We start from the raw sequence: 20,908 nt of genomic DNA, 5'->3' as shown, positions 1-20,908 counted from the left end.
CTTTTTATCATATACAGGCTCGCATATGCTAAAGGGGCGAAACAAAGCCTGCAATTTGCCGAAAAAGATGAATGTAAATCACACGTTGGGTTGCACTACGGCATAGAGAAAACATTTTTTACTATTCTGTATTTGTAAATATTTCACTCTCCTGGATTTACTACACTCAACGGTTGTAAGAAGACCATGGTTACGTATCATTATTGAACGTGATGGCTGCAAGAGAACTTAGGTGAGCTATGCGGCTTTATATTTTCCCGGTATCTTGTTTTAGAAGGATCTTGATGTTTCTGTAATGAGTCTATTTTTAAACTAAATTCAATTCAAAGTGTTGTCATATGCACAGTAAAGAACCCCGTTTCCCTGCACAATAAAATTCTTACTTTGCTGTCCACACAGTTGCCAGCAAAAAATAAAGTGGAAACTAAGAAATGTTTGGCATTTCTTGAATCTCAAGACTTTAACCTTCCGAATGATATTTGGAACAATGCGTTTGAGTGATTGGTGACATCGTACAGACACTGTTTCCGTACATGTCTGAGACACGTATTTGCTTCTTTGCAAGCTTTCGGAATGTTAAGGGGGTAATAAGTTTGACTGAACTATCTGACTGTTTTGTCGACGTTCCCATTGTAGCGCCTTATAATCCGGTGCGCCTTATGTATGGAAAATATAGGACCAAAAACTATTTTTGGGGGTGCGCCCGATAACCCGGTGCGCTTTATAGTGCGGAAAATACGGTAATTGTAATCCTGTGCAGTCCTTTGATACATTTTTGTGATTATGGGCTATACAAATAAATGTGACTTGACTTTACTTTCCCCTTCACCTTAAATCTATTATGTAAACAAAACTTAGTTTATTATTGTATTTTACTGTATTGTGTTGCACTGAAAATTACACATTTTTAATTGGCATATTGTGTCGTTATTTTTTCAGGGATTCTGTGCTCAAGTTTAGTTGAATGGAATAGTTTATGTATATTTGGAATAAATTACATTTACTAACACGATCATGAACGTATGTTCCAAGGTTTACAAGAATCCATGCTAAATAGTTAAACCATTATACATATTATCAATCTAATGACAAGCCCATAATAAGGTTTTTGCAATAATAAGGGTCCCATAGAAAACTGCAATATTTGCATAAGTGCCACCATTGGACAACCAATCCTATTGGAGATAATAAAAACAATTTGTCTGCCTAACTTATGAACTTGATTTAGACACTTTTTTCCTTGGAATAGGCTTTTTTTCTCCAAAGTCTTAAAATGACTTAGGCAATTATGTTAATTTTTTGATAATATGTGTTTCTCTTAGTAGAAACTTAATGCCAGAGTTTTTGACAGACAATAAAAATCATTTTAGAGGTGACTTATATTGTTTAATTTGTTCATTTCAGAAACAGAGCTAAAATGAACTGAACCCTAACCCCAACCTTGCTTTGCCTTTAGGTTTCCTTTTTTAAGCAATCAATTGCATCTTCACTGTGCTGTTTTTGGTACGGAATTGGACTATGTCACATATTGTAGCGCGGTGGCAGGTGATTTAGGTTTTTTATTTCAAACTTTATGAGGCAAAGCACTCGAGAGACGCAATTATTTGTGTTCAATACATTAAAAAGCTAATTTTCCATTGTACACTCCCATTAAAACGACAAAACCCCAAGAGACAAACTAACAATCTGTCGAGATTTTGTTGTACAAAAAAATCATAAACATTTAAATAATCCATACTGGGGTCAAAGTGTCATCTACCATAAAGTATAAATCACTACAAGTATTTGTGACTTTCATCCATGTGTAAGATCAAAATCATCAATGTCAAAAATGTAATGCTTGCATGATTTATGTTTTGTGGTATGTGGCACAAAATCCATTTAGTAATTTTCAGAGCTGAAGTTCCATTATTATGCGGAAAAACATCTGTCTTTTTATTTAGCAGTTGTCCTCTTAAGGTCACCATTGAGCTGCAGTCTATTCCTTCTGATTTTGTGGCCGGAGGCAGGATACGCCCTGGACCGGTAGTTGGCCAAGTGAAGGAGAACGTAGGAAAAAAAATATTCTTAATCACATTTACAATGACTTTATTTGAGCTACCATGCATGTCTGTTTAGAAAAGTGCTTTCAAAATTAAATCTTTAATTCTAGTTATACCTATAACTTCACTGGCAAATTTAACTTGGTCTTATACTCGTGTTAAAGAGATGTGTTCCCTTTAAGGAAATTGTTTTTCTTTAATGAATAATGTACTGACTTTGAAATATAGCCCAAACCTAATAACGTATGTGCATATACACAGAAGTCCTCTACATAAATATTTTGTGTTTGTATTCAAGCTGTGATCTAAAAAATATGGCAAAATAATTCTAATTCCCCTACTACTTCTTGTTCAGCGAGCTCAAAGCAAACAAAGACTCCTACGATGGCTGACATGGTGGTTGAATGTCCATTCAGCTCTATCCATGTTGAAAGATAAACACGACAATGCCGTAAGTTTCTTAAAGTGTTTACTTTATTTCTTAGTCAATGTATTTTGTACTAATTCGGATGGATGTAAACTTTTTCCACTTTATTTTTGCTGACATAATAGCACAGGGTCTCAATGCATTGTATTGTTGTAGTTTTCACCAATCCGGAGAAGGAAATCAAGGCCTAAATAATACATCCCCAGTGGTCACAGTCCTCCTATGGTGGTTGGCTCTGTGTCATATTGATGTCAATACAGGGACAGTAGGTTTTACTCGACCACTAGATATCGCTCTATTGTGTATTGCAACTGAAAACAAGTACTAAAAGGCACTTGAAAAATACAAACCGACACTCAAATTGATCAAATCAAACCATCTTTTCTCTCGTTTTTTTGGCTAGCCTTTTTGAGGTTTTTGGGTCCTCGTAGCAGCAAATGATTGACAATCATGTCAGCTTCCTGGCATAACATAAGGTTCATTTTCTTCAAACTAAATGCAAATTTATCAACCTATACGTGCATATAAAAATCCACGTTTATGGGGACACCGCTTTATTGTGTAGTGATACTGAAAATGAGTGCTAGAAAGCAAAAGGAAAAATACAAACTATGAAGACTCAGGTGACCAGAATGCACAATTTTGGTTATTTAATTATTTTTTTGCCTTTTTGATGGTTTTGGGTACACATGGCAGCAACATGACAGATCATTATTTCAACTCCCTTTGGGTGAGGCTCATGTTATGTAGAATAAAATGCATACTGTCCTTTTAGTGCTTCAAGACAGCCTTCAATTTTAACTGGGCCTTAGCCAAAAGGCCAAATTTCAGTGAAAGCAGTTTTAACTTAGAGTTAAAGGCAGAGAAGGTGAGCTTTTTTGACCATACCACTTTGGAGCACTCATTTTTTGTTGCACAACAAAAAACAGCGACAACCAGTCGTCAAATACTACACATTCTCTATTTAAGAGCCATAATAGCAAAATATTTAGAGTTTTTAGAGAGAGTCACACCATATATTTGAAGAAAAACTTCAGCAAAATTGCCAAACCAGCTATCCAATCAAAATCTAAATTTTCAGAAAATTTTATTTCACTTTTTGAAGTTAGATGATTTAAAACAATTATGAAAGAATAATAACACTAGAGCCTATGTCCCTTATCAACAAATATACCAACTTAAACTCGTCTCCCTCCCTCCGCAATTACTTAAGATTGTTGAGGCTGATTTTGACCTTCATTTTCCCCAAAATAATGGTTTCAAAACAAGTTGAAAGCAGAGTTCTTTTTGTAAAAATGTCCCAAAATACTGCAAATGAGGATACTGGTGTATTTACCTTCGGTGCAGACGGCGCTGGGGAAGTGCGTGTGTGTATAGCTCTGCGCACCACTACTGCTCACCCTTCAAATTGCTCAGTGTGCTTGGCTTGCGTTTTTGTGTTTTTATCATTAAATGTCTAACAGTGAACCTAAATTGGTTAATGAGCTTCCATATAAAGCATTCCTTAGCGACGGCAGCCAAAACGAGGTCTGTTGGTGTTACACCTTGACTCTAAACTGTCGTGGGAAGTATGTTCTTTAATACTGGACCGAATCATTTACATTTATAGTGTTACGTCAGCAATGCGCAATAGACTCACCTCCACACTTATCACATTTGAAACTCTACGGACGAGACTTTCTGGAGTACAATTTTATCTCAGAGCCATATGTACTCATGAAAAGAGCCATAGATTCCCGACCCCTGATATAGAGACATAGTAAGCACAATTCGGCACTGTAAACACCATCAACTGCCTAACAAGTGCTGCAAATGATTTGATGTTATTTTTTTTTCTCGGATGGCAATTTGTGGAAAACAGCTTTTGACAGCTTGTCATGTTAAGATCACAGAGCAATTAGCTGTCAGCAGGAAACGCTCTCTGAACACTTGCGGGCGGGCGTTTAGCTCAAGGTAACCCTCAAAGAGAATTGATCATCAGGATAATCAGATGAAAAAAGTAATAATTTAAAAAAGCGCTTTTGCATTTTGCGTGAACATGACATTGTTGCTGAAATAATTATTCAAATGTCGATACAGATACCAGAGAAAAATACCAGAAGTACATACAATTATCTTATCTAATCTTATTATCGGATTAGTGACTAATGTATAGTATCCGTTTAAAAACGGTGGTATCAAATATCCATAGGGGTGTTCAATACCAATTTTCAGAAACTCATACTTAACTCTTTAGAGGTCATTAATACCAATGTCGGATACCACTCGAAGATGACCCTGTTTGGTTCTCAAAGGTAGAACAGTTACTTTATATGCATTTGAGAGTTGGCGTCTGAGCTGCTGTCCAAGTCCAAGCGATTCTCTTTTGTTTACTTTTAGCAACCCACAAATAACATATTAACCACTGTATGTTATTTTTTTCAGAAAGATGTTTTATTTTTTTGGTCACTATATTTTCAAATCAAATCCAATTTATTTGTAGATCACGTTTCAGGCAATAAAATAAATGTCCCCCTTTATTCTCACCCAAAAACCCAAAACACTTAATACACAGACACACACAGTGGTTAAATTACAATGAAAATGAAATTAATCGTAATACAAATGAAATATGATTATGGCAAGGCACAGACTATCCATGAGAGGAAAATGACCAGAGGAGGACTTATCCATACTGATATGGATGGCAAAATATGGCCACAGGATTTTCAGCCATTGAACCACATTCTAACCAATAAGGGCCTTCCAAATGATAAAACACTAAAATATAGAAATAGGAAAATTAACTGCAGAGAAAAACATGGAAATGTGAAATAAAATGTTAAATGTGTTCCATTAAAATATTAGAAGTTAAACATATCATAACTAAACTCTGTTTAAAGCCATATTAAATATCGTTAGTCCCTGCAGACCTAATATTCTCCGGAAGACTGTTCCATAGGTGAGGACCAAAGTGGCTAAATGCAGCTGCACCATAGGCTTTGGTCCTCACCCTAAGAACAGTCAGCAAACACTTAGGGACCACGAGGGCTGGTATAATAAAACAAATGAGACAGATAGGATGGCCCAAGACCATTAACTCCTAAACGTTCCTGTAAAATTGGCCTAAAATCCCAATCCAAGTAAATTGAATGCTGTTCTTGAACTGTTTAGAAAATACGGACGGTTTTTGTCTCTTTTGAAAGGTAACACACTGAGTTAAAATACACAGGAATACAAGTTTTTTTATTCTCGCCTGATTTTTTTTAGCAATCAAATGCGTGCAGATGAGTGCGGCATAGGCATTTTAGCTGGAAAACAGGTGAAGCAATAGCTGGAAGCCTTATTTAGTACCATGTTCAATTTCTACCGTGATCTGAAAAACTAAACATTGCATTTTACACATTTTTCTGAGGGTAAGTCTAAGTGTTTCCAAAAGTCGCCATTTGGAGAGGACCTGTTAACAGGACTAAAATGTTTGCTTCCGCCATTATTTTAGACATTTTGAAATAGTGCGTAAAAATGAATCTCGAGTGGAGTTTATTTTGGGGTCTGATTTGAATACACAGTGTATATCTGCGTATCATTCTTTTCAGATTTAATTGACTAACCAATGTGTTAATCATTTGATTCGGTTACAACTGGCTAAAGATCTTCAAAGATAAATGAAAAGATATCCAACTTATCAATGCCGGCCCGTATAGGCTAATGCTGGCTGAGGACTATAAAAAAGCCTTGGCTGAGAGGGGTTTCAAACAAAAGGTCTGAGGTTAATGTCCTGTGATAAGTATATTTTAAATGATCATCATATCTTGAATCTCAAGAGTTTAAGATTTCGCATGACATGTGGCAGGAAGTATTCCAGTGACTGGGGACATTGTAAGGACATGACTTTGAATAGAAACAGTCTGACGGAATGCCAGTAAAAGCACTTTAAAATTCATCCTGAAATGCACAGGGAGCCAATGTGGCAATTTTTAAAATGGTCTAATGTGATTAAACCCCCACTCCCCAAACTTCCTGCCTCCGTTAGAACTTGTGCGGCTGAATTTTGTAGCAGCTATAAGCTGGCAATATTCCTTTTAGGATTACTGGAGAGCAGGGCATTACAGTAATACAAGCAATAATTGAAGATAACCCTATTTGAAAAGTTACCATTAGGGCGCATTTTTGTAATTATTTGGCATCTTCTATTATTTTTTTTTTATCTTATGTAAATGTATCCCGCTTATGTTATAATTGGAAAACATACTACTGTTGGTACCTGAATAATACTGGTTTCTTTCATTTAAAATAATATTGAGATTTTTATACAAAATACGTTGTTGTTTTTGCTTATTAAAAATTCAAGATTACAGATGAAGTGATACGTTTATTCTGTTTTTAATATTGGACATCTGCAAAGGAGATTGCATAGAATGTCAGGGGCCCAAACTTTATGCGCGTTTACACTGTAATTTCTAACAAGTTACTTTAGTGTCAGTGATCTTGGAGGTAAGTGAATTACTTTTTAAATGAGGTAACTAGTAACTGTATCTATTTAATATATTTTAGGGTTACACACCCAACTCTGGTTGCACGTAACATGTTACAGGGCAACGGAAGGTCAGCGTGCCTGAGGCGTTTGGCTACTGGTTATGTTTTGTAATCCATCCTTGGCAAAGGCACTTAACCTCTACAAGACAAATACATCAGTAATCCGATGTGTGCTGCATAGATAGTGCCACACTAATGGGGAACAGCAAATGGGACACAAAGCTACTACAAGAAAAGGAAAATGACGATTACGCAAAGCGAGCAAAGGTGAAGGCAAGGCAGTGTGAGATAATAAAAAAACTCTTTGAATTCTGCTGTCTTGTTACATTTTTCAAACGTCTTTTGCCATTTCTTTAACTCTTGGCCTGGTTAAGTTTGGCTTGACTCTGCAATGCCTCGGACTGCCTGAGGGGGGCAGGGTGACTTACCAAACCAAACAATCTTTATTGCCCTTCCACATCACTATTCCAGCACCCCCTCGTCCCTATTCCTGCACCACCCACCCAGCATCTCTCATCTACCCGTGGACCACTTGGGACCCCTGCCTGCCCCTACTGTGCCTTCTGCAAGACCTGGCATGATTTAATTAACGCTGTCAACTTTAAACAAAAGCACAACTGTGAGTGAGGCAGAATAAGAGTGTGTGAGAGAGAGAGAGAGAGAGAGAGAGAGAGAGAGAGAGAGAGAGAGAGAGAGAGAGAGAGAGAGAGAGAGAGAGAGAGAGAGAGAGAGAGAGAGAGAGAGAGCGAGAGAAAGAGGGGGTAGTGAGAATGAGAGAAAGATGGAGAGAGAAAGAGAATGAAAGAAAGAAAACAAGAGAAAGGAAGAAAGAAAGAAAAAAGCGATCAAAAGAATAAAAATGTACTTAAATATCACTTTGCAGAAACCGAAATGCAACTTAAAGTACTGTATAGAAAACAATAAATATACAATCATAAATCACTGCTCGGTATAATGGAATGTCAAATTCACAGACGCATACACGATAGGTAAACAATAAATTAAAAAATTAAAAAATTAATGAAATAAAAACATGACCTCACACCTTCCAAATCACCCCAGTATACAGGAATATTTACTTTTCAATAGGAATAATAAAAAATAAGTTCAAACTATTTTTAGACATTTTTAACAAAATATCAGATTATCATTTTATTCATTTTCTTTCATTTTCCGAATGACGTATCCTCAATGGGTCACAGGAGTGACGGAGCACAAAAATAAATAAAACAGCACCTAATGTTAAAATATGCATGTCTTTTAGCTCCAATATATAGCCAGCAATGAGTATGAATGAATGAATGAAAACTTTATTTCGAACATTAAAATAAAAAGAGGACAAAAACAATGAGTCAACAACAAAATACTGTCCCAAACATGTTCGAAAAGGGGTAGTCAGAAGTAGATGCTTATTTTCCCTACCCCTTTATCTTCCCTATTAAGTACATTTTACAAATCCTCCTTTCGTACATTTTATATTTGATTTCTTTAAGGATTCAAATGATAGACTTCCCCCTTTGAGATTATATTTAGGCTATATATACAGTATACAGTATAGTCCGGCATAAATTGAAATTGATAGTAATAACAAATACCCTTAAAATCCAGACGCAGATAAAGTTCAGTATGTGGGTCAAGAACTTACACTTTTACAATATTCTAACATTTGTCTCATTTCCTTTTGATCACATAAACACTCTTATCATGTATGATTTATATTTCTTGACGGGGCAAATTAACAGGCCACCTTTTAGTAAATATTCACAAAATTATTGATTTTTTTTAAATAAAACACAAATATTTACTGTATATTGTCATTTCCTGAAATTAGTTCTTCATACACATGTATGTAAATGATTAGTGTGTGTGTGCGTGTATGTGTGTGTGTGTGTGTGTGTGTGTATGTTGTTTTTTGGGATTTCACTGTTTGCTAAGCAAAATATAACAGTCAAAGATACACATTTTCCATGTGGATATATTCAGAAAACAAGATTTGACTAGTCTCATCATATATTGTGTAACAGAAAAGCTTTAGCTTGATCACTAAATACTTTCAAAATTTGAGTCATTTGTTGAAGGTCAGTGTGGCCGGTCATTAAAATAAAATACGAATCTCTTTTTTCCTAAGCAAAAAGGAATGGGGCGATGCAAGGTTAAAACATGAATGGTTCATTCAATTTCAGTGTCTTCATGACACACACTAAGGGTGATACTTGACATTAACTTCTTGTTTTTATTATTGTTTCCAAATCGTCACCATGATCCTTCAAAATAATACAGTTATCCTTTCAAGGTTTGTGTTAAAACCTTCTCTCATTACAGATCTAATTACCCGCTTGTTCCCTTACACCAGGAGTCGCCAAACTATGGCCTGTTGGCCGTATCAGGCCCGCCAATGCATTTAATCAGGCCCGCAAGACAATGTTGAGAGAAGTATAAGAAATACATGAGCTGCTTCTTGTTAAACAATGACTTATAGTTTTAAATATGTCCACTGGATGTCACCAAAGCCACGTGCCACTAAAAACCACCCACTGTAGCTAGATATGCTGACGACTAGTTAGCAAACAAAGAACATTTTCTGAAACACCTATCCTTGTGTTATTTTAATTAGAATAAAAGTCTTTGTTTAAGGCAATATGATTGCACTCACCTGGATTTCTAAGTCTGTGTCCCTTTGTGTACCCCCATTAAAAACTATTTTTTATTGCCCTCATCACCAATATTCTAATAATTGGCTACATTTTTACACACTTCTTTCAAATCAATGTCATTAATCACAGGTAAGGAATTTTTTGGACCCAAAGAGCCAAAATAGCATTTTTTTCCTTTTATTTAGAGCCATAACATTTATTTTCAGACACATTTCAGTGAAACCTCCCCACCCTCCACACAAAATGAAATCGTCCAGTGCATTTTATTTTACTATGTGATTTGTTAAATGTTAGAACCTTTGTCCTATGCCAACAAATTTAATTTAAACTTGTCTCCCTCCCGCAATTACTTAAGATGGTTGATGCTCAATTTGACAATTAATAATCAATGCTTTAAAAAAAAGGTGCAAACAGAGTTATTTTGTAAGAATGTCTCAAAATACTGCAAACGAGGATACTGACGTACATACCTTTGGTGCAGACGGCGTTGGGAAGACAATAGTGTGCCTTGTGCATAGTTCCGCCCACCCTTACCACTCACCCAATCAAATTGCTATTTGTTTTCTGTTTGTGTTTCTGGCTGATTAAATTTTTTTCTTGGTTTTTATCATTAGGTGATTCAACAGTGAACCTAAATTGTTTAATGAGCGTTCATATAAAGGATTCCTTAGCAACGTAGAGTCCAGACTGGATCTGTTGGTGTGACATCTGTCGTGGAAAGTATGCTCTTTATATACCTGACTGAAACAATGATGATGATTAAAACACTACAGATTAATTGGGCAAGTGCACAATTTAATCTCTGAGCCATATGTACTCATGGAAGGACCCATATATGGCTCGTGAGCCATAGATTCCCGCCCCCAGTTATATATCAAGACATTAAATTTCATGCAACAAAACACTTCTCAAGTAGCTCTAGTTTTGTCAATGCAAATTATTAGGGAGATATTATTTTGCTTTTACTCTTAAATAAAGTTTTTATTTGTAAATGCATATATTTATTTGTATATTTTGTGATTTTCAAAACCAATTGAGCGAAATGGATGGAAAGAAAGAAATAGACCGTGAAACACAACACAAAAGGGTTGGCATATGCTACCAATTTTCCTCATGTATTGCCAAGGTATTGGATTTAAGATTCTCTATTGGCATATACAAGAAAATGACTATAATAATCAGTTTTTTTTTTTAAATCTACGGCCCGGCCCCTGTGCAAATACTTTCGAACCAATGTGGCCCAAAAAGTTTGCCCACCCCTGCCACAAAAAGCATCAATCCGTGAAGCAATTTGCGCTTCCTCTCCTCTTTCAAACACACATCCACAAGCACACAAGAGCACTGACATGCTGCGGGCCCGGCGAGGAAATAGCGTAAAAAGTGAGGACAAAAGAAGGCCGAGGTCACAAAAAACAGAAAGCAACCGGCCCCCCATCGAGCCAAATGTGCAGCTGACACCAAACGCATTCAGCAGTCCTTAAGTGATGATTAATGAGGTCAGCGTCCGAGAATAAAAATAACTTCACCGGCGAGATGGACGCAGGAAACGAAACAAATCGGCACCAGCAAAAAACTCGGCATTGAAAAATATAGATACGGTCAAATTAGAGAGGAAGTTCGTGTCTTTAAAAGACAGCACATTTTTAAAAAATGGGCAATTTTCTTCACTCCCTCCATCCTTTCATGATAAACTGTAAATACCAATACACATATAAAAGCAAAAAACAAAACATGGAAGACTTGTCCTCCCATAGAGCCAAATGTATACATACATAAGTCTATGCCTATAATAATTATATATATATATATATATATATATATATATATATATATATATATATATATATATATATATATATATATATATATATATATATATATATATATATATATATATATGTATATATATATATATTTATTTATATGTTGTCATGTTTTTGTTTGTTTTGTATATTGTGTCATATTTATTGCCATGTATTTTGTCTTATATCATATCATGTATTGTATTATCATATATTTTCTCATGTATTTTATCAGTTATATTGTCATGAATTGTATCTGTATTTTTCATGTATTTTGTCTTGTATTATCTTATATATCTTGTTGTGTTTTTTGCTGTGTATTTTTTGTGTATTTTGTTATGTATTTAGTTTTTTAGTCTTGTATGTTGTTTAGGTTGTTGATAGTTTATGTTGTGTATTTTGTTGCATAATGCAGGTCAAAATTCACAGCAAATAATGACAAAATACAGCATGAAAGACACAAAAAAATACATGATGAAATACATGACCGAAAATATGACAAACTACACCACAAAATAGATGACAAATTATACTACAAGATGAATAACAAATCACACAACAAAATACAAGACGAAATACATGAGACATTAAATGATGAAATACTCTACAAGTACCAAAATAAATAATTGACAATTTATTAGACAAAATGCATGGATAATTAAATGAAATTTATTTATGCCATGTATTAGGTATTGCATGAGTTTTTTTACGTTTTCATTCATTTGTATGGCATATGTTTGTACATATTTATTTATTTATAAATGTATTTCTACAAATAACAGAATCGGTCTTCCATAAAGACTAATTTGTTACCATCTCAAGTAAGACTACGATCAAACCGAGAGCCAAGTTGGCTTAAAACATGACAAAACAGCCAGGACACATATTTGGCACCATGACAGGAACTTTGCATTCAGTCACACCAAATATTCCCATTTTCAAGATTTTTCAAACTAAAACTAAGAACCAGCCTTTTTCTCATTTTCAGTCGATCAAAAAGCAGCTTTGTGACTACAAGCTATAACACAAGCAAATGCTGATCTGATTAAAAAAAAAACAGCGAAAATAAATTACAGTTTTAGAAAGGATTGTTATCACTTACTGAGGATGGCAAGCCTGGAGGGACCTTTCGTACTTTTTTAGGGTGAATTTCTGAAAGAAAGAAAGAAAGAAAACACACGCATAATAAAACTAATGCCAATTTTTTCAATCTTTTTTTTCTGTTCGAATGGAATCAGTGAAAAAGCATCCGGCTTGTCTGTGAAAAAGAAAGCAAACAATGGAGAAGAAATAAAGATGCAGCTGCAAAAAAAGGAACGAAAAACAGGCAAGTGTTATATTCCTTTTTGCTGTGATAAAAGAGAAAAGAGTTTATGTTTATATTATTTGGACTAGCGCAACATTCTTTCAAAGAGAGCTATGGAGCAGTCCATTAAGTGAGAAAGGGAGACTTTGATAGAAAATGAAAGAAGGGTTTTTTTTTTTTTTTAAATTGTCCGAGAGATTGGTCCCGGGATTATTTGTGTGTCCTATCAAGGCGAACCTTACCAAGGCTACACTCAAGCATCATTATCCTGAACGTTTTCTCTTTTTACAGAACCGACCTATAAACAGACACGGCGCCAACATTTTGTCGATTTGTTAATGGATAAATGAATACATGAACTAATTGAAGAAAAAACAACCTTTTTTGGTAAACCATAAGAAGCAGGTGAACATGTTTGGCACTGCTGATTTAGCAGGTATATATTTAGTTATTTGCTGATCTATTTCATCATCAATAGTGTTGACGTGTATAATAATTATTTTCCGGTCTGTATATATATATATATATATATATATATATATATATATATAGATATATATATATATATATATATATATATATATATATATATATATATATATATATATATATATATATATATATATATATATACTTACAAGTATTTGAAAGAATGCATGCTAATATGATACTTCATGTATTTTGGCCCGTTGTTTAAATCAATATTGGGTTTTTAACTTATAGAATATGAGCCACAGCACAATATACTCAGCAATAATAATTAAAAAAGGAAAAAAAGAGAAAAATGATAAAAAGAAAGAAAATTAAAAGGAGAAAATTGCATTTTTTTGTCTTTTTTTCTTTCTTTCCTTTCTTTCTTTCTTTTTCGCCAAATTCCTGTGTTTTTTTTAGCTTTCTTTTCGCCGACTATTCTTTTTATCCCCTTTTCCTTTTTACCTCTTTTTGTCATTTATTTTTCCCTATTCATTTTATTCCTTTTTGAAATAAAATCTGTATCTCTTCTTTTAATCTTCCCATGTGAAAAATGGAAGAAAAATGTTGCTTTTTGAACACTTTTAGTTTCCGTAGTTTGTAGTCTTCCTTGGACTCATTTTTGGTTGCACTACACATTGCAGCGACATTTAGTTGACACATATAAAATACTGTCCCTTTAGGAAAATGGAATGTTTTTATCACTCGTATTTAGCTTCAGCGGCCCCCAACTCAATTGAGTTTAAGACCCATGCTCTAAAAGGAGAGTGTGTAATCTCCAGTGCCTCCTAGTGGTACAAAAAAACCTTCATTCAGTAAAAAAAAAATAAAAAACATTGATTTGAATAATAGGCAAAAATACACAAACTATCCATCATTTTGTATTTTTATAATTATTTATAGGTGGAGAAATTTGTATTTATTTTACACAGTGGAATCCATACCTAGTAGTCGCCGCCATGTTTACCTGGCATCCTGCTGCTACGCTGTGCTCATTTGGCACTGGTTTTCACTCAAATTAGACAATACAGTAACATCTAGGGGCCAAATATTACACAATGTACTCCTTTATCCGAGGCCGTCTCTTACCCATTGAGTCCATGTGTAGTGGTCTCCTGCGGGGGTTTGCGCCGTAGTGCTGGTAGTAGTGACCGCTTGTTTTGGTGGGCGAAGTTGCACCGGGACTCCCCAAACCCATTTCGCTGCCCAATATCGACTGGAAACAAATATAACGTGTGTTTTAGTTAAAGCCATTTAGTCTAAAGAAGTCATCACGAAAGCAATTTTCTCTATAAGTTCTTCATTATCTGCGAATGCGTTCTTGTCTTCTGTATTCAATAGTATAAGTTTATTCATATTATAGCATATATATCATATAACATTATATTATTCAGATTATAGCATTCTGTATTTATTCATATAGAAATTGTATTTTCATACCTAAAAAAAACCCTCAATTTATTACCGTATTTGTGCAATGATTGATCGTAAGTATCGCTGACCACATCTGCAAAACATGGAATGCAACCACATCAAGACAGCCACGGTTTATTTTTAGTAACAATATTTAAATGACTTTTATAATAACTACGGTAATTTCTGATGGTGCATGTGCCTCTTGTCAATGTATTTCATAAATGAAAACATACCATGGCGACAAAATAGAGATGCAAACTGCACAAAATAAAAAAGGACATATAACTGGTAATCAGTTAAAAAATATATGCTGAATATATAACAATATAAATTCCATAGTAAATGCAAAATGCAAAAACTATATCTTCACCCCATTTGCTGAATCATTACCCTTTTGAAATATAGATTTTTTTTGTTTCAATATATTTCATTTTTCTACCTATACAAGAAAATGTATATTTAAACTAAGCACATTTGTCGTATCTAGATGAATGTGAACTGTTTTTGAGTATTCTTTTCTTAAATGGTAGAAAGCATTTATTACAATCTTATAGATACTAATGTTTGATATCATGATTTTAAAACAACTGGTAACCAATATGTTGACAATATAATAGAATACATTCTAGAGTAAATTGTAAGAAACAATGCAGATATGTGCAGAAAAAATATTGTAATTATCCTTATTTGAAGGTATATGTTTTTCTAGGTATACACCAAAATGTATATTCAAACTAAGCAAAATTGTCATATCTAGATAATTGTACACATTTTTTCTCATTTTGGTGGACAATATTTATTACACCATGCGACAATGTCTACCATCTACTATTTTCATGATTTTAAAACAATTGATAATAATATAAAAATAGAAAATATAACATTTAAGATTGTAAAAAACAACAATGCAAAAACAGTTTCTTTATCCTATTTCCTGAAAATGTGCCTTATTTTAAGTGTTTTTTACAGATATTCTAGCCGAATAGAAACTATCTATGAAAATGTGCATCTTTAGCTACCATATGCTAAATAAGATAATTATGTTTATTATCATGATATAAAAATGTATGTTGAAGAGATGGCAATACAAATTATATGATAAATTGTCTCAATGCAATAATATTTTTTTACCCAACTGGCATTAGATTTACCTAATCTTAAGTTTTACTGTTAAAATATCTATATTTCTCTTGGTATATAAGAAATATTATTGTGATTAACAGATTGTAGATAGTTTTGGTCAGTATATTTTTCATCTTGGTAGAAAACATGTGTTACAGTGTTCAACATTATCTACCATCTGCAAGATAAGATCATTTTGTCTATTATCATAATTTTCCTGTTTATTTAGAGAAACAAAACAACATATAAAAATTGTCTTTTACAATGTACTGATAAAAAGAGCATTTCAAAAAATAAATAGAAATCAATTTTAATTAGGAATGAACTAACCTTATTTTAAGTATTTTAGAATATGTTTACTACAATGTGCAACATTATCTATCATCTGCTAGATACGATACTTTTATATATGATTACTTTTTGAAGTGTACTAATAAAAAAGAATATTAATATAAAATATACAAAGTAATATAAGAGAATAAAGTAAAACACTTGAAATAACATAAAACAAAGCTGGAAAGATAAAGAGAGCCAAAGCCAAGAAAAGACAAGGTTGCGAAACTAATATTTACAGTACCTCATTGAATGCATCATGATGCCTCAGACTCCTTAAACATCTCCTCTGACTTGCCTTGCTAACCCTGACCCGTTTTCACTTTCCAAATTGCCCTCACTTTGTTGCTCTAATTAAGTTCAATCATTCTGCCGCAACAAGTGCTGGTTGGGCCGATCGCTCAAAGAAAAGAGAAAAAAGAAGACAGAGCCCGATTTTTTTAGACAGCCATAAAAAGTTTATAAAGTAAAAAGAAGGTGAAACCCAACTAACCCCTCCTCCTTTTGTATGTAGTCTTCCCCCACTCCGTTAAATTGTAGACCTTACCGCACCCCTTAAGGCTTTGCGGTCAAGTACCGTATTTTCTGCACTATAGGGGGCACCGGGTTATAACGTACACCCCCAGAAAATGGTTGTTGTCATATATTTGTCATCCATAAGGTGCACCAGACTATAAGGCACATTAATTTGAGACTACTGTTAAAGCTTTCATGTGTATGGATACATCAGAGGTGAGCAGAGTAGCCAAACATTTTACTCAAGTAAAAATACTGTTACTTCAGGATAATATTTCTCAAGTAAAAGTAAAAGCAGTCATCCTAACACTTACTTGGGTAAAAGTAAAAAAGTACTTGGCGAAAAAAATACTTAAGTACTGTCGCAACATCGTATTTATGGATTTAAAAAAAAACAACCAATCAGATCATCGAATTATCAAAGTCCATCCGATCAACCCAAAAATATAGTTAATCTAAAAGTAGCCCTTCCTCTTCTGTGTTTTCATGCTAAGCGACATTTTCGATCCGTTTCATCCGTAAACAAGCCCGCTGAATTTGAATAGGGTAACGAGACGAGGCTTCTACGTTTGATTGGAAACATGGTAGATCGGAGACAGACGCGTACTTACTTGGAGGGATTTTATTAAGTATCGAAGTAACGACTTAAATGTTGCCTAAAGTACCGTTTTTTTCTTCATAAATTTACTCAAGTAAAAGTAAAAGTATATGGACTTAAAAATACTCCTAGAAGTTTCTTAAAACTTACTCAAGTTAATGTAACAGGTAAATGTACTTCGTTACTACCCACCCCTGGGATACATACTATGCATGGATGCAAATGCTGATGACCAAAATAGCAAATCATTGTATGCAATGGAAGTCGAACCTGAGGGCTGGCAGTTAGAAGACGAACACATTAGTACTTGACCACAAAGAATACAAATAGCATACAGCATTAGAGCTTATGCCACACTATTCTAAGGGTGCCACAACACTGACTTCATATTGTATTCTGATAGGTTAAACAGGCTCTCCACTTCTTCACTTGGTTTAATATGTAGAGCTAGTATATTATTTTGTTTAAAAATTTTCTATGAGAGGCTGTTTAGGTAAATGATACTTGCTCTCACATAAAACATCATATTCTCACACAAGCACAACTATACTCTCATGCAAACACAGTCATGCACAAACACTACTCTACTCTTTCATACTACTATCCTCTCATACACACTACTATAATGTCTCACGCATGGCACTACACTCTCATACACACACTACTATACTGTCTCACACAACCACTTTACTCTTGGACACGCACTATTATACTGTTTCACACAACCACTTTACTCTCATACACACACTACTATACTCCCTTGCATATTACTATGCTCTCTCACACACACTATTATGCTGTCACATACATACAACTATTCTCTCTGTTGTGTAATACTGTACTCCCACACATACTACTTTACTGGGAGAAACTCCAAGTTTGAGATTGAGCTGTACAACATATACACACAGTGTACATTGCCATGGATACCAAAACTACCCCAAGTAAAAGAACACTGAGAGATGAGGTAACCATTAAGCTATGTGTGAAAAAAACCCTATGGCAATCGCATTTTTAATGGTGCGTGGTAATTAATAGTGGAATGTGTGAGAGAGTAAACGGTAATAGTGTGTGTGACAGACTATAGTAGTGTGTGTGTGTGGGAGTATAGTTGTGTGTGTGAGAGAGTATAAAAGTGTATGAGAGAGTCCATAGTGGTGTGTGTGTGGGAGCATAGTAGAATGTTTGTGAGAGTGTAATAGTGTGTGTGTACACGCATATTAGTGTGTGTATGAGAGCATGCATGGGTATGACTGTGTATATATGAGAGTCTCCCTGCGCATGTGTTAGAGTATGATGTTACATATGAGAGCAAGTGTGATTTACGTCTCAAACGGTCTCTCATATGTAGATGAAGAAGTGGAGATATGGTTTAATCTTTTGGAATGCACTATGCAAATTGTGTTTCCAGGCACTAAAAAGTAAAAATAGTGTGATAATGAGATAAAGTCCAATACCTTGTCGCCTGTCATTTGAAGCACTGATGGTATAGTCTAGTGGTTAAGTGTCAGCAATTTCACCCCCAATACTAGTTTTTGATCCCTGGTTTATACAATGCAGTTTAGGTCAGCTATGCTTATTGATTTGATCAATCCATGCGCATACATTGATGAAATACTGTATTACTGTAAAGCCTCGTATGGTAAAGCATGGCTATAATTACTGTATCATTTTCCAATATTATCCACCATTTACTGCAGTATATAAGATACATCAGGTAATAAGGCTCATTTTCAAATTCGTGGCAAAATAGCGGTTTTAGGTGCACCTTACAGTCCGGAAAATACGGTAATTAGCAAAGGTTGTTTTTGGGGGGCCGCTAGTGGATGTTTTTTTCGACTCATTTGAATTCTGATCAGTGCCTCGGTCCTCTCTGTGGCTGAAAACAAGCGTTAGCGTTAGCCAAGGAGCGCTTTTCTCATGCTAAACAGGGTCTAAGTAGGCCAATTACGGGGCCGGCCTCGGCCTCAGCGCCATTCTCCTGCTTAAAACAAAAGGGCCCTTGTCTTAAATAAAGTCAGCCTCACACACAAGGAGGAGTCAGACACAAAGGCGCAAACACACACTCGGGCACACCATGCGCCGTGAGACCGTGTGTCATCTGGGGGTAAAAGGGGGTTCCCCCTAAAACAAAAAGAGTCTCGTTGATTGTGCTTGCTTTTCTTTCTTTTCCTGCTTTTCTCCTCTTGTACTTGAGCACAGAGCTAGGGCAGACGGTCGTCCTGGCAACTATACGAGCTGTAGGAGAGACAAAATACCCATCTGTCTGTCTGACTGTCTCTCTTTACCTGCATGTGTCCGTGTCCCCTATTTGGAGGATCCTGTACTCACTCAGATGATGTCACTGAGATGAGGGTAAACAGGGTCAGTTAGAGTTGAGACACAGTAGACCCGTTCTGTTGGGGTCAGAAGTTTACTTTTTCTCTTTGAGCCTCCATGCTTTCAAAATGAAAGTCACTCATAATGACAAATGGATATGTATTCGCTTACTGGCAGCAAAAAACGGCATTACAGGCCATGCTTTGTTGAAACATGAGCTGTTTGGAATGGTCAATGGTCAGGAGCTGCACAACTTTATTTGTCCGCATAAAAGTAGATGTTTATATATTTTAGTATTTATTGAAAATGCTGTGACACGAAACCAAGTCATAGACACTTCCAGAATCCTAAAATACATCTTTGTACATTTTCACAAAAATTGGTTTACCAGTTCCATAGCCTATAAGTCACATACAAACACGTACACAACACGTCTAGATTGATAAAGTAGTTTAAATAGATTACATTACATAAAGACCGACAGACAGACAGACATACAGACAGACAGACATACAGACAGACAGACAGACAGACAGACAGACAGACAGACAGACAGACAGACAGACAGACAGACAGCCAGCTCACAAATTTTGTCGAATACAGGCAGTGATGAGAAAAATCGCTGATTGACAATGTAAACTATGAACACAATACGATAATAAAATGTACAATATTTATTTAGTGTCTATCAAAGTCCAATTCATTATCAGATACATCAAAGAGTTGGTTCCATCTTAGTGTTATTTTGCATTTTTTAATGTCTTTCAGGATGACTTTCTGTTTTATCAAAAGGAAATTATACGGTTTTAATATTCAAAAATCGGACTCTCCTGCCCGGTAGTTCAACTACTTCAATGTGTAGGGCAATCGAGACATTGTACTTTGTTCAAATCTTTACCAGTAAACAAACTCAACAGAGCATCCCGTAGCTGAAGTAAAGTCCAGAAGTTTGGGAAAAGATCATATTTAACCTAGCACTTCACAGAAGTAAACCGGTTCATTTGTCTGTTTTGTTGTGTGTGAATAAAAATGTCTGAGCATTCCTGTTGTTTGACATCGAGTGCTCTGAATGGTTTAACCGAGATTTGGGATGTGTTTGAATGTGACACTCGCGGTTATACGCGTAATGCCCGCACAACAGCGGGGTCTGTTTCTTGCAAAGCTGACTTAGCTTTCTGTGGCCAGCTGCTCACAAAGAAGAAATGAACTAAGGCAGATTAGCGAAGAGTCTGCAAGGAAGACGCACAGACGGAATGACTGAGCGGGACACAGAGAAGCGTCTCTGTCATGACAATCATCAAGACGTACGGCTGAAAGAAACTCCGTGAATCTGACCTTCAGTTTTAAGGCATGGACAACAAACTATATTCCGTTGGTATTTGCATAG

At 35.1% G+C, this 20,908-nt stretch overlaps 1 protein-coding gene across 9 annotated transcripts in view; it reads right to left on the bottom strand.

Annotated features, from left to right (window-relative positions):
• The window catches only part of tcf4 (transcription factor 4), a 277,142-nt gene that overhangs the window by 118,482 nt on the left and 137,752 nt on the right, over positions 1 to 20,908 (bottom strand). For all 9 annotated transcript variants that reach the window (XM_088320250.1, XM_088320247.1, XM_088320252.1 and 6 more), the window contains 2 exons: positions 14,307 to 14,433; positions 12,543 to 12,592 (listed from right to left, as the gene is read on the bottom strand). In XM_088320250.1, coding sequence (XP_088176376.1) covers positions 12,543 to 12,592; positions 14,307 to 14,433 — 177 coding nt within the window. The remainder of the gene's footprint in view (positions 1 to 12,542; positions 12,593 to 14,306; positions 14,434 to 20,908) is intronic.

Source organism: Urocampus carinirostris, chromosome 16 (assembly GCF_059441175.1).
Source record: "Urocampus carinirostris isolate Australia breed hairy pipefish chromosome 16, RoL_Ucar_1.0, whole genome shotgun sequence".
Classification (NCBI taxonomy): domain Eukaryota; kingdom Metazoa; phylum Chordata; class Actinopteri; order Syngnathiformes; family Syngnathidae; genus Urocampus; species Urocampus carinirostris.
The sequence above is the reverse complement of the archived record's forward strand: the minus strand, read 5'-3'. Positions and strand labels throughout refer to the sequence as shown.